This window comes from Dromiciops gliroides, chromosome 1, assembly GCF_019393635.1.
Source record: "Dromiciops gliroides isolate mDroGli1 chromosome 1, mDroGli1.pri, whole genome shotgun sequence".
NCBI classification, from domain to species: Eukaryota; Metazoa; Chordata; class Mammalia; order Microbiotheria; family Microbiotheriidae; genus Dromiciops; species Dromiciops gliroides.
Window position 1 is genome coordinate 569,115,784 of NC_057861.1, and position 14,771 is coordinate 569,130,554.

At 36.8% G+C, this 14,771-nt stretch overlaps 1 protein-coding gene across 1 annotated transcript in view; it reads right to left on the reverse strand.

Annotated features, from left to right (window-relative positions):
• Positions 1 to 14,771, reverse strand: part of LOC122737361 (methylthioadenosine phosphorylase) — a 64,509-nt gene that overhangs the window by 26,743 nt on the left and 22,995 nt on the right. Inside the window, exons 3-4 of the mRNA XM_043979851.1 lie at positions 14,440 to 14,498; positions 8,828 to 8,995 (exon numbers count right to left, since the gene is read on the reverse strand). Coding sequence (XP_043835786.1) covers positions 8,828 to 8,995; positions 14,440 to 14,498 — 227 coding nt within the window. The remainder of the gene's footprint in view (positions 1 to 8,827; positions 8,996 to 14,439; positions 14,499 to 14,771) is intronic.

A 14,771-nucleotide genomic window follows, 5' to 3' on the forward strand; every position in this document is an offset into this window, starting at 1 on the left:
TCTGACTCTAGAACAGTAAACTATGGATTGATTTTTTTTTTTTTTTGCATGGCAATGAGGGTTAAGTGACTTGCCCAGGGTCACACAGCTAGTAAATGTCAAGTGTCTGAGGCCGAATTTGAACTCAGGTACTCCTGAATCCAGGGCCGGTGCTTTATCCACTGGGCTACCTAGCTGCCCCCCTATGTATTGATTTTAACCACATATTGATATAGGACGTTGCTCATTTGGATTCCCTACAGCAATGAAATTAAGAACACCTAAATGACATTCTATAAAAATTTCCACTCACAAGGCCAACACAAAAGAGGTTTGCCCTTCAATTAACTAGACAATTCTGGAAACCAGAAATCTCACAACCACACCCATTCCCAAGAAACATTTTGCTAAATCAAGAAAACCTAAGTATGAACTAAGGAAAAAACTTCTGTGGAGTGGAAGATGAGGGAGGTAAAGTGATTTGGGTTTCAATTCCCTATCCCTGACCCCACTTAAGGTAGTGGGAGGTGTTTTCAAAAGTTTATGACATAGTTGGGAAAAGAGAAGAGAATGACATAATCCTCCAATATTAAACATTCATAAAGAGGGACTTTTTGGTAAATATACTAAAAAAAAATTTTTTAACAAAAATAGATCACCCAAACCATTCCTTTAATAATTAATGCTTATAAGAAGTCACATTCTTTGAAGATGAGATAAATTCAAAACAGACAAAACTGTACGTGTGAGTAATCTTGCCTAAATCCTTCGTTTCAAAGCCAAAGACACTTAACTCCTATAGCTTTAGGTGAACTATCCAAGGTCATAGAGCCAAATATGGAAGAGTTGGGTTTCAAAACAAAACAAAACAAAACCTGATCCTTCTGAGTGCTTTTTCTAGTGTCCCATATCACCTCTTTCAACATTTGTCCCAAATCCTGTGGGAAAACAGGCACATTAGTGCACAGTGGGTGGAAATGTATGTTGGTCCAGTCATTCTAGAAAACAATTTTAAACTATTCCTCAAAAATTAATAACCTGCAAATTCTTCAACATAAGGGTCTACCTATATGTGAAAGAGAGCAAAGAAAGAAAAGAACTCATATGTACAAAAATATAAATTACTTTTCAGTGGCAAAGAACTGAGGTGATATCTATCAACTGGGGAAAAGCTGAACAAGTAATAGTATATAAAAGTGATGGAATAGTATTATGCCCTAAGAAATGATTATGAAGACGGTTTTAAAGAAACATATGAAGAATTATATCAAGGGTAACCTGGTTTATGTTTAACAACTGCTCTCCTGGAAAAAAAAATGTAAGCAAGACACACTTTTAATTTTAATCTACATTTTAAACATTTTCTCCATTACTTTAAATTTAGACAATCAACAAAACAATAAATCAGGCCTTGATTTTTCAGGCTGATTTTTCAAGGTGTAAATGTTCAAAATGAAAATTTTACAATCACCTCTGGAGCAAGTTTGAACCAGTTCCAACACATTTCTAACTTACTTGAACTGATAGAGAGAACTAAGCAGAACCAAGACAGACAACTCTGAAAGCGCCCCCCCCCCCCACCCACACACACTTTGGAAGGTTGTTAAGGGAGAAGCAAAGAAAACTTTTATTAATTAAAAAAAAGTTAAAATCCACACTCAATTCTAAGCAAGCTATTTTCTGAGCCTCAGTCTATTTATCTGTAAAATCAAAGAGTTGAATAAGATGGTCTCTAAAGTGTTCTGCAATTCCAAATCTATTATCCTATTACTTTTCTGAGTGTTAGGAGGTATTCCACCAGCCTGTGGGGAAAAAAAGCAATAAATATATAACCTATAAACTCTGACTGACTGCAAATTTAAAAGCTTTTCTTTCCTTTAAATAAAATCTTCCACTTATTTCTGAAGGGATGGGAGAATGTAAAAAGGAATTCTTTATTCCTCATACTCCTAAGCAAGAAGTATGCTAGTCTCACCTTCAGATAAAATCTAAGTCAGAAAAGACCTCAGAGATATTGTCACCTCATCCAAATCACACCTGGACAAGAATCCCCTCTACAAAATTCCACATTCAGACTGTATCTAGACATCTGCAGTGATAGGAAACTCATCACCTCATGAAGCTGGTGCATTCCACTGCTGAAGAGCTCTAATCATGATTAGAAAGTGGGACATGAATGACAAAGCAAAAGAGAGAGAAGCAGTCAGACAAGCCCCTACTTCTTGTTATGAAAGCCAAGGGAGGAAGGAGAGGGATCATAGTGTCAAAGACTTCAGAAGATGAGGACTGAGAAAAGGAAAATTTTAACAATTAAGAAATCCTTGGTAATCTTGGAGAGAAAAGTTTCATAGGCATATGGAATAATAGAACCAGGGTCAGAAGGGAGCTCAGAAGAATTCTTCATTTTTACAGGTGCCAAAATTGGGGCCCAAGATGGCTAAATGACTTACTCAAAGTAATTCAGGTGGTAGGTATAAGAGGTAGGATTTCAACTTGGGGGATAGGGGTTGTGGAAGACCTTGGGGATAGTGATGGTGGTAAAGTAATGGCCAGATTTATTAGATAATTTTGAGTAAAGGTTTCACATTCCCCCACACACACAATAAAAAGAACATCAACAAAAGAAATTTGATCTAATTCAATGAATCCTCATCAAGCATCCACTTAGTAGACACTAAGCACAACGCTGGGCACTTGGGACAAGATATATTTCATAGAGGTCATAAACCAAGTGTAAAAGGGTAAGATATAGTACTACTATCTGTCACAGAGTTAATTTATTTTTTTTTTTGGCAGGGCCATGAGGGTTAAGTGACTTGCCCATGGTCACACAGCTAATAAGTGTCAAGTGTCTGAGGCCAGATCTGAACTCAGGTCCTACTAAATCCAGGTCCGGTGCCTTATCCACTGTGCCACCCAGCTTCCCCCTGTCACTAAAATATTTCCTATTACCCTTTGGCCTCAGGAAGTACCTTCTTACTAACTTATTTCTTTAAGAGAAAAATCAAGGCAGACAATATATATGTGGAGGAGGGGAAAACACTCATTACATCTGGGTTAGAAACTGGGATCCCCAGAGGGTGTGGTCATAAGGTGACATTGATGGAAAGACACTTTCAGAAAACAAAATAAAGGGATAAATGGGAGGAGAGGAGAAATTGAATGGGGTGAATTGCCCCCCCCCAAGACACACACACACACACACACACACACACACACACACACACACACGGCATAAAAGAACTATCATAATGGAAGGGAAGGGGGGGGGGGGCCCATGGGCAAAGATTAAACCTTACTCTTAAAGTTGGCTCAAAGAGGGAATAACAAACGCACTCTGTTGGATATAGAAATATATCTCACCCTATAAGGAAGTTTAAAAAGGGACGATGGACTGATACAAGGGAGGGGATATTGGGGAAGGCAGTGATCATAAGTAAAACACTTGTGAGGCGGGAGATGGGGTGGGGGAGAGTCAGACTGGGAGGGATAAACAGGTGAAAAATAGCATGGAGTTCTCTCCATGTCATAACTTTAAATGCAAATGGGATGAACTCACCCATTAAATGGAAGCAGATAGCAGAATGTACTAAAAACCAAAATCCTACAATACAAGAAGAAACATTTCAAGCAGAAAGATACAGGGTACATGTCAGGGGCTGCAACAGAATAGAAAGCAGGAGTAGCAATTATGATTTCAGACAAAGCAAAAGCAAAAATAGATCTAGTTAAAAGAGATAAAGAAGGAAACTATATCTTGCTGAAAGATAACATAGACAATGAAATCATATCAATTCTTAACATATATGTACCAAATGGTATAGCATCTAAATTTCTGAAGAAGTTGAATGAATTACAGGAGGAAATAGATAATAAAATTATCCTAGTGGGGGAGTTAAACCTCCCTTCTCAGAACTGGATAAATCTAGCCAAAAAATAAACAAGAAGTTAAGGAAATAAATAAAATTTTTGAAAAGTTAGATATGATAGATCTCTGGAAAAAACTGAATGGGGACAGAAAAGAATATAACTTCTCAGCAATACTTGGGACCTATACAAAAACTGACCATGTATTAGGGTATAAAAAACTTACAATGAGGAACAGAAAAGCAAAAATAGTAAACATATCCTTTTCAGATCATAATACAATAAAGATTATATTCAATAATGGATAATTTAAAGAGAGATTAAAAACCAATTGAAAATTAAATAATCTGGGGCAGCTAGGTGGTGTAATGGATAGAGCACTGGCCCTGGATTCAGGAGGACCTGAGTTCAAATCTGGCCTCAGACACTTGACACTTACTACCTGTGTGGCCCTGGGCAAGGCACTTAACCCCAACTGCCTCACTCAAAAAAAAAAAAAAGAAAGAAAAAAAGAAAATTAAATAAGCTGATCCTAAAAAACAAGTGTGTCAAAGAAAAACAAATCATAGAAAAGAAATAATTGATGATTTCATTAAAGAAAATGACAATGATGAAATAACATAAAAATTTATGGGATGCAGCCAGAGCAGTTCTTAGGGGAAAATTTATATCCCTAACTGCTTACATCCAAAAAAATTAAAAGAGAAAAAAACAGATCAATGAATTGGGCATGCAACTAAAAAAAATTAGAAAAGGAACATTGCTGGGCTGGGGGGGCTGCAACTGGAGTTAAGTGACTTTATCCACTGTGCCACCTAACTGCCCCAGGAACAAATTAAAAATCCCTATCTAAACAACAAATTAGATATCCTGAAAATCAAAGGAGATTAATAAAATTGAAAATAAGAAAACTATTGGATAAAACTAGAAGCAGGTTTTATGAAAACCAATAAAATAGAAACCATTGGTTAATTTGATAAAAAGGAAAGAAAAAATTTACTGGTTATCAAAAATGAAAGCAGTGAACTCACCACCAATGAAAAGGAAATTAAGACAATTAGGAACCATTTTGGCAATTATATGCCAATAAATTTGACAATCTAAATGAAATGGATGAATGTCCAATACAAAAATATAAATTATCCAGATTAACAGAAGAAAAAAAATATTTACATAACCCAATTTTAGAAAAAGAAATTGAATAAGCCATCAACAAACTTCCTAAGAAAAAATCTCCAGGAGCAGATGGATTCAAAAGTGAATTCTACCAAACATTTAAAGAACAATTAATCCCAATACTATATAAATTATTTGAAAAAATAAGTGAAGGAATCCTACCAAATTCCTTTTATAGACCAATCTTGGTAATGAATATTGATGCAAAAATTTTAAATAAAATACTAGCAAAAAGATTACAGCAAAATATCACAAGGATCAAACACTATGACCAGGTGGGATTTACATCAGCAATGTAGGGCTGGTTCAACAGTAGAACTATCAGCAGAACTGACCACATCAATAACAAAAGCAACAGAAATCATATGATTAGCTCGATAGATGCAGAAAAGGCCTCTGACAAAATATAGCACCCGTTCCTATTAAAAACACTAGAGAGGGGGCAGCTAGATGATGGCGCAGTGGATAGAGAACCGGCCCTGGAGTCAGGAGTACCTGAGTTCAAATCCGGCCTCAGACACTTAACACTTACTAGCTGTGTGACCCTGGGAAAGTCACTTAACCCCAATTGCCTCACTAAAAACAACAACAACAAAAAAAACACTAGAGAAGCAGCTAGGTGGCGCAGTGGATAGAGCACCAGCCCTGGATTCAGAAGGACCTGAGTTCAAATCTGGCCTCAGACACTTGACACTTACTAGCTGTGTGACCCTGGGCAAGTCACTTAACCCCCATTGCCCCACAAAAAAAAAAAAGTAGGGTAAAAAAAATTGGGGGGCAGCTAGGTGGCGCAATGGATAGAGCACTGGCCCTGGATTCAGAAGGACCTGAGTTCAAATCCGGCCTCAGACACTTGGCACTTACTAGCTGTGTGACCCTGGGCAAGTCACTTAACCCCAATTGCCTCAAAAGACAAAACAAAAACAAAAACAAAACACTAGAGAACATGGCAGAAAAAAGGGAGCTTACCTTAAAAAGATATGTGACATTTATCTAAAACCATCAGCAAGCATTATCTGTAATGGGGATAAGCTAAAAGCCTTCCCAATATAATCAGGGGTGATGTAAGGATGTCCATTATCTCCTTTATTATTTAATATTGTACTAGCAATGTAAACTATAGCAATAATAGAAAAAGAACTTAAAATATGTAATGAGGAAACAAAAGTATCACTCTTTGCCAATGATATGTTATACTTAGAAAATCCTAGAGAATAAAAAAAAAAAGCTGCTTGAAATTATTAACTTTAGCAATATATAAAATATAAAACAAAATATAAATATAAAATACAAAATAAACCCACGTAAAATCAGCATTTCTATATATTACTGATAAAGTCCGGCAACAACAGATGCAACTATATGACCAGAACTACAAAACACTTTTCACAAAAATAATCAGATCTAAACAATTGAGAAAATATTAAAATAAAAATATTAAATAAAAAATATTATTTGCTCATGGGTAAGCAGAACCAATAATAAAAATGACAACCCTACCTAAAGTCAATCAACTATCAAAAAATATATATTTTATAGATCTAGAAAAAATAACAAAATTCATCTGTAAAAACAAAAGTTCAAGGTTATCATGAGAACCAATGAAAAAATACAAAAAAGAAGGTGGTCTAGCAGTACCAGGTCTCAAACTGTATTATAAAGCAATAATTATCAAAATAATCTGATATTGGCTAAGAAATAGATAGAAATTACACCATATTAAATAACTACAGTAATCTAGTATATGAACCCAAGGATCCAAGTTTTGGAACAAAAATTCATTATTTGACAAAAACTGCTGGGAAAACTAGAAAACAGTATTGCAGAAACTAGGTATAGACCAACATCTCATACCATATACTAAAATAAGGTCAAAATGGGTACATGATTTACACACAAAGGATGACACCATAAACAAATTAAGGGAGTAAAGAATCATTTATCTGTCCAATTTATGGGCAGGGGAAGAATTTAGGACCAAAGAAGATATACAGAATAAAATTAAATATAAAATAGATCATTTTGATTATATAAAATTAAGAAGCTTTTGCACAAACAAAACTAATGTAGCCAAGATTACAAGGGAAGTAGAAAACTGAATTTTTGAAACAAATATCTCTGGGGAAAAAAAAGAAAAATAAACAAATATCTCTGACAAATGCCTCATTTCTTAAATATATAGAGAACTGAGTCAAATTTATAAAAATACATATCTAAATAGTCAAAGGATATAAACAGGCAGTTATTAGACAAAGAATTCAAAGCTATCTATAATCATATAAAAAATGCTCTAGATCACTACTGATCAGAGAAATGTAAACTAAAACAACTCTGAGGTATCACTTCACACCTATCAGAGTGAACTATCAAGTTGGACCACCAATGAAGTGATAAGATAGATAAGTAAAAGATTTTCCAACAGCCAACATAAGAAACTAGAGGGGAGAAAGAATACCTATAAGTAAGCTATTGCATTGCAAAACTTGAGGCAAATGATGATAAGGACCAATATTAAAAGAGTGGTATTGGGAAAACAGAAGAGGTTCTTTTCAAATATGGGAATATAACTTGTTCTATAACTTGTTCCAAGTCATACAGTATGTAGTTGTCACAGTCAGGACTTGAATCCAGGTCTTCTGGCTCAAAAAAGATAGAAATCAAGTAGTAGTAAAGCAGATATAAGTAAGTAGATGCTTGGAGGACCATTTATATCTTCCCATTTCAAATTTGACGACAGCATGGATTACAAGGTTGGTCTAAGAGCATGCCTATCCTCAAACTTTTCAATGGTCAATCAATTATCAAGCATTTATTAAGCTCTGTACCATATACCAGGCACTGTGGAAATAAATAAAAAACAGTTTCAAGAAGCTACAGACTCAATTAGAAAACTTTCTACACTTCAGGTCTGATAAGATCAATGAAAAAGGAACCAGCCAGCTAGATTTTTAAACTATAACAATGAAAATAGTCATTCTAGAATTGTAATTTTTTTTAAAGAGAAAGAATAAAGAAAGGAAAAGAAGAAATAAAGGAAAAGAGAGAGGGAGAAACAAAGGAAGGAGGGATTCAAGTCAGGTTCTTTTCTTCCCAGGCACCTCAAGCCACTTTAACAATACCCTATTCTGATCTCTCTGCATTACCCCTTAAAAAGTGATTAAATTGCACATGTATAACATATATCTGATTGCTTACCACCTCAGGGAGGGAGAAGAGGAAGGAGAAATAGAATTTGGAACTCAAAACTCTAAATAAAAATGTTTATTAACTTTTTAAAAAAGATCCAAATATATCTTGATAGGCATTGAACAGAACCCAGCAAAAGTCTTCCCAAACCTACTTTTACTACAGAGGAGAAAAAGGTTTGGAATATAGGATGGTAATTATTTATAGCTAAAAAAAATCACTATCTCTCCTAATTCTAGAATTGAGCTTAATTCAAGGTTCATTCCTTGTCCAATTTACCTAATGTCTCTTTTCCCCAATGACTTTAGGTCCTAAGGTCACCACTATTGTCGACAATTCCTCCCCATCCTTTCTGGGAATGCAATACAGACTCAGGACTCTGCTTACTGCCAGGGCTTGAGGCAGTACGTGATCTTTAGAGAAATAAGACCATCTGAATTCTTGACACTAATTTTTTTTAAATAACCTGCTTCACATCTGCATTTTAGACATGACTACTCAAGCCTAATTATACCCATCCAGGAGGGGAAAGGCATTTTCTCGCATACTACTTAATAACATATTACAGGAGTTTGAAACTTAAAAAAACCAAAACAACAATCAAAAAGTGACCTCATACCTGTCAATAAACTGGTCAATTATAACAATGTCTCCAGGTTGAATTTCTTCCCTTAAAGAGCCACATGCAGTAGTCACTATAATGTGAGTGCAGCCCTCTTCCTTTAATGCCCAAATGTTTGCTTGAAAGTTGATATTTGAAGGCATTATGGTATGCTGCCTTCCATGCCTGTAAGACAAAAGAGGAAGAAAGCACAGGAACTTTTTTTTTCCTTTTGGCGGCCAGGGGGTGGGGGTGGGGGGAGGAAGCATGGTGGTGGTTAGGGAAATCAATTGGAATCAAATTACTTGTCCAGGGTCACACAGCTAAGTAAGTGCCTGAGAGGTCGGATTTGAACTCAGGTCCTTCTGATTCCAGGGGTGGTATTCTAACCACTATACCACCTAGCTACTCCTAGGATTTTTTAAATTACAAAAGTAAAATGCCCATTACTATGTATTATATGCTTATGAGGACTTTATTAATTTTTAAATAAAATAGATTTTTCCCATGAAGAATAATACAGGATACAAAAGTAGTATATCTGACATCTATATGGCATCTTAAGGTTTGAGAAGAACAGATTATTTATTTCTCTTTTTGCAGGGCAATGAGGGTTAAGTGATGTTAGTAAGTGTCAAGTGTCTGAGGCCAGATTTGAACTCAGGTCCTCCTGAATCCAGGGCCCATGCTTTATCCACTGTGCCACCTAGCTGCCCCCTTTTCCCAAACATTTTTTCCCCTGATATTTCTCCTTTCTTAAAGTCAGACATGCTCAAGGGACCAGGTAGGAACATTTATTCCTTTTTATGACAGGTGCATAGTATTGGAGTACCATGAAAAAAAGTAGTATGAATACTTCAAACCTCAAATCAACGGGGGGGGGGGGGGGGGTTTACAGCCAGTAAAAGAAAAAAAAGCCTCTGAGGTAAAGTTTTTTGTTTTGTTTTTGGAGGCAATTGGGATGAAGTGACTTGCCCAGGGTTATACAGCTAGCAAATGTCTTGAGGCTGGCTTTGAACTCAGATCCTCCTGACTCCAGGGCCAGTGCTTGATCTACTGTGCCACCTAGCTGCTCCCACAGGTGAAGTTTTTAAAAGCATCCAGACATCCCAGGAAATTTATCAGTACTGTTACCCTTCCACATCTTGGGGGTTTGGGCAGTAGCACCCCCATAATCTGGAAAATCCGTGTAAAATTTTTTGGCTCTCTTTTGATACCAGAAGAAAAGTCTGAATTTTTTCTTTTTCTTTTATGGGGTTTACAAGTACCTTATTGTAAAATTTGGGTTAAGTATTTGGCCATAGGCTATGTCATCTGCAGCTTCTGCAAAACTCCCCCCCAAATTCCCATTTAACTTCTTTTTTCTTTTTCTTTTTTTTTTTTGCAGGGCAATGAGGGTTAACTGACTTGCCCAGAATCACACAGCTAGTGTCTAGTGTCTGAGGCCAAATTTGAACTCAGGTCCTCCTGAATCCAGGGCCAGAGCTTTATCCACTGTGCCACCTAGCTGCCCCCTCCCCCCCCATTTAATTTCTTATGCTGAACCTTGATATATGGAAACTTCCATAATACTACTTTTGCTTAGGGGGTGTTTACTGTGGTAAAAAGTTTTTAACCGCCGGTTAGTGAATGTGGTAAAAAGACACCAGTTTTTAAAGGACCACCCTTTCGGGGAAGAGACCGACGACCGTGCATGGGCTATGCACGTCAGTCCAGCTACTAAGCACTCCACTTCTGGGGTGCAAGCTTAAAAGGCAAGGAGAGAATGGAAGTGGGCTCTCTTTCCTGCTCTCCTGGTCCGAAGACTGGCGAGACACACAGACAGATACTGACTGGAGTTGGACGCGGCCGTTAGCAGCAAGTGCCTGATGAGCCTCTCCTCCCCAAAGGTGGCCTTGGGCTTTTGGTGAGTTTTATACAGAATGTAGACTAAGCTTAGACTTAAGACTATTTGTTTTGTATTTCTACTTTCCTATCCCTCCAATCAACATCACCTTGTAACTACCAAACAATAAAAGCTCTAACTAGAGACCAGAGGTTTCTTCCATTTACTAGTCAGGGAGATAAATTAAAGGAAAGGTTAAGGAGGGGAGATTAATGCTCTAGTATCCAATTTTAAATCTCACATTACCAAAAAAAACACATTCACCCCTTGCATATAATATCATTAACATTCTGCCCCTGGTACTGTGTCAGGCTGTTAGAAGAATCACAAAGGGCCTTAAGTACCCACCCATTAGGAAAAAACCCAAGTCAAATGTTTTAGGTTTCTCTTTTGCATAGCATAACTAAGTTAATTTTTATGTGCCAAATTGTTTTTCAAAGCTCCCTGACTGATTATTTATAATTAGCTAATGATAATAGCACCTATGGAATTTCGGATTTACTTTTTAAAAAATTTTCTGCTATGAACTTTTCAATTGCCAACAACCACAAGCATTTTAAAATACAAAGAACAAGGGGCAGCTAGATAGCACGGTGGATAGAGTACCAGCCCTAGATTCAGGAGGACCTGAGTTCAAATATGACCTCCGACACTTGACACTTACTAGCTGTGTGACCCTGGGCAAGTCACTTAACCCTCATTGTCCAGAACAAAAAATACAAAGAACAAAAACCAAGTATACCATATATCTAGTGAGGTAGTAAGAAAAATGCATTGTACCACTTTAACTTCTTCTTATTCTGTATATTTTTATTCTTTTATTTTTTATTTTTTGGTTGGGCAATGACTTGCCCAGGGTCACACATTTAATAAATGTCAAGTGTCTGAAGCCAGATTTGAATTCAGGTTCTCCTGAATCCTGGGCCGGTGCTTTATCCACTGCATCATCTAGCTGCGCATTTTTAAATGCTTTATTGATGTGCTTTTCTTTCTAGCATTTTTATTTTGAATAGTATTTGAAAAAGTGAAACAATTTGCATACAACTAGAGACACGCTTGTTTAGGAACTATCTGAAATCGAAACCCACTTTACATTCATCCTGATTACTAACACTCAAGACAAAAAAATTACAATATGTGATTTCTCATGGTATACCATGTAAAAATACAAAACTCAACTTGATCAATGGCAAAAGGAAAATAGGTTCATTTAGATAAAACCACAACCCCACTTAAAATTTTAAAAAAGGTTTATTCTAAGGGAAGTGGTTCCTTTACAGATATGCAGTTTGACTCATTTTTGGCCATGTGATTTTTTTTTTCCTTTCAGAAGACAGAAATCTTACAACTGTTCTGTAATTTAGACACATTTGAAACTGAAGGGGGGAAAAATTCTAACTTTTTAAAGAAGGAAGACAGGGAAGCCAGCCTAAGGAAAACGTATGGCAGATGGGTGACAATAAAGGACTTGGGCACAACAAATGAGCCTAAAGCTAAATATAAATCCCTCAGCTGTGACATTCATACCCTATAAATAAGGACATAAGTAGTTTTATAAATAGTTTTAGAGACAATATTAAAACTGTTTATAGGGGCAGCTAGGTGGCGCAGTGGATAAAGCACTGACCCTGGATTCAGGAGTAACTGAGTTCAAATCTGGACTCAGACACTTGACACTTACTAGCTGTGTGACCCTGGGCAAGTCACTTAACCCCCATTGCCCCACAAAACAACAAAACAAAAAACAAAAAAAAACTGTATAAATAGTTTTAGAGACAATATTAATGAGGCTTCAGGGAAGCCAAAAACCTACTCAATCCAAATTAGGTATATTATCTTCCCTTAACAATCTATCATAAAACAGGAGGAGAAAAAAGTCAGATTAACCAACAGGCAATTTTAATTTGAAGTTTAGGTGGAGTTTAAAAGAAAACACTGATAATATATTAAAGGGCAAGATTATTATAGTCCTCCTCGCCAAATAAGATTTTTTAAAAATGTCAAATCCTACTTAAAACAAACCTTAAAGTTTGTAAAGTTGCTTTCTAGCTATACTGTCTAAAATATCTAATGAGTGGTCACCATTAAATTAGAAGCTTTAGCAAGAGTTTAGACTTTTAAATATTTATTAAAGAGCATTAAGATCTAATGATCAGGGGGGGGCTAGGTGGTACAGTGAGGACCAGGGTTCAAATCCAGCCTCAGACACTTGACACTTACTAGCTGTGTGACCCTGGGCAAGTCACTTAACCCCCATTGCCCCACAAAACAACAAAACAACAAAAAACAAAAAAAAACTGTATAAATAGTTTTAGAGACAATATTAATGAGGCTTCAGGGAAGCCAAAAACCTACTCAATCCAAATTAGGTATATTATCTTCCCTTAACAATCTATCATAAAACAGGAGGAGAAAAAAATCAGATTAACCAACAGGCAATTTTAATTTGAAGTTTAGGTGGAGTTTAAAAGAAAACACTGATAATATTTTAAAGGACAAGATTATTATAGTCCTCCTCGCCAAATAAGATTTTTAAAAATGTCAAATCCTACTTAAAACAAACCTTAAAGTTTGTAAAGTTGCTTTCTAGCTATACTGTCTAAAATATCTAATGAGTGGTCACCATTAAATTAGAAGCTTTAGCAAGAGTTTAGACTTTTAAATATTTATTAAAGAGCATTAAGATCTAATGATCAGGGGGGGGGCTAGGTGGTACAGTGAGGACCAGGGTTCAAATCCAGCCTCAGACACTTGACACTTACTGGCTGTGTGACCCTGGGCAAGTCACTTAACTCCCTACCAAAAAAAAAAGACCAAAAAAGATCTAATGATCAGAGAGAAAGGTAAAAATCTAACTATTTCTAAGAGACCCCATCATCCAACCTGCCATGGCAAGGTCAAGAACAAAAAAGGACCCAATGCTTCCTTACTCCTCCCAGAAGCTTCCTGTGAAACTGGGAACATCCCATCCACTTGTGCACACACAGCTCCAAGCTAATTGGCTGGCAGCTTTGATAGACAGTACCCACAAGCAAACGTCACTTCCTGACGCCAAGGAACTGACCACATGGCTTGCCCTCAGGTGCCTTCTCCTCATGGTGGAGCTTTCCTACAGTAACTCTCCAGCAGGTGGTGTCACTCCAATCGTTACAAGTTATAACTACAAGCAGTGTGGCACAAAGAAAAAGGATTTGACCAGATTTGGAGTCACAGAACCTGGATTCAGATTCCATCTGTTAAGGGCTAAAATTCTAGCTAGTCTGTCTAAAATATCTAATGAGTGGTCGCCAATAAATTATAAGCTTTAGCAAGAGTTAGACTTTTAAGCGTTTATTAAGGAAAACAAGAATTTGGTAAAGAGAGAGAGAAAGGCCTAGATTCCTATCTATTAAAGGGAGAGCACATTTCTAGCTCCTCTCTCCACCAGAGTCCAAAGGCAAGAGAGTGAGACTGAGAGCCAGTCTCTTCCTCCTCCCACTAGCCCTCCTGACGCCAAAGAAAAGACTCCTGGTCTTGCCCTCAAAGACCTTCACTTCATGGGCAGAACTCTTCTACAGTAAGTCTCCAGCAGGTGGCGTCATTCCAATCGTTACACATCTTTACAGAGTGCTGTTGTTGCTGCTGCATCTTTATTAACAGTTGCCTAGGACAAATCTCTTAACCTCTCTGGAACTTGGTTTCATCATCTGTAAAAGTATGGGGTTGGATTCTATGGCCTAAGGTCCTTTCTAGCTCTAAATCTTACCTTGCAAGCAGGACACAGTCAACATTTTTTATCTTCCCCAAAATTAAGGCATCTGATGGCTGCACATGATGAAGGGGAAAAAAAGGATATAAGACACTGGTGAGAAATTAAATAATCACCATTTTAAAGAAAATAATTCATTCCAAGAAGATACACCCTATGACAATAAATCTTCCTGCCCTCACACATGAAAAAACTAACTAGTCAGGTGAATAAGTGATCTGAGTTTTCTAGAAGTGGTAATGGGGCTATTCATGCTCTCTTCATTTATCCTCTTTGGGGTCAATGGTTTAAATTCTCTTGCCCACTAGCTAGAGTTGGAAGTACTTTCA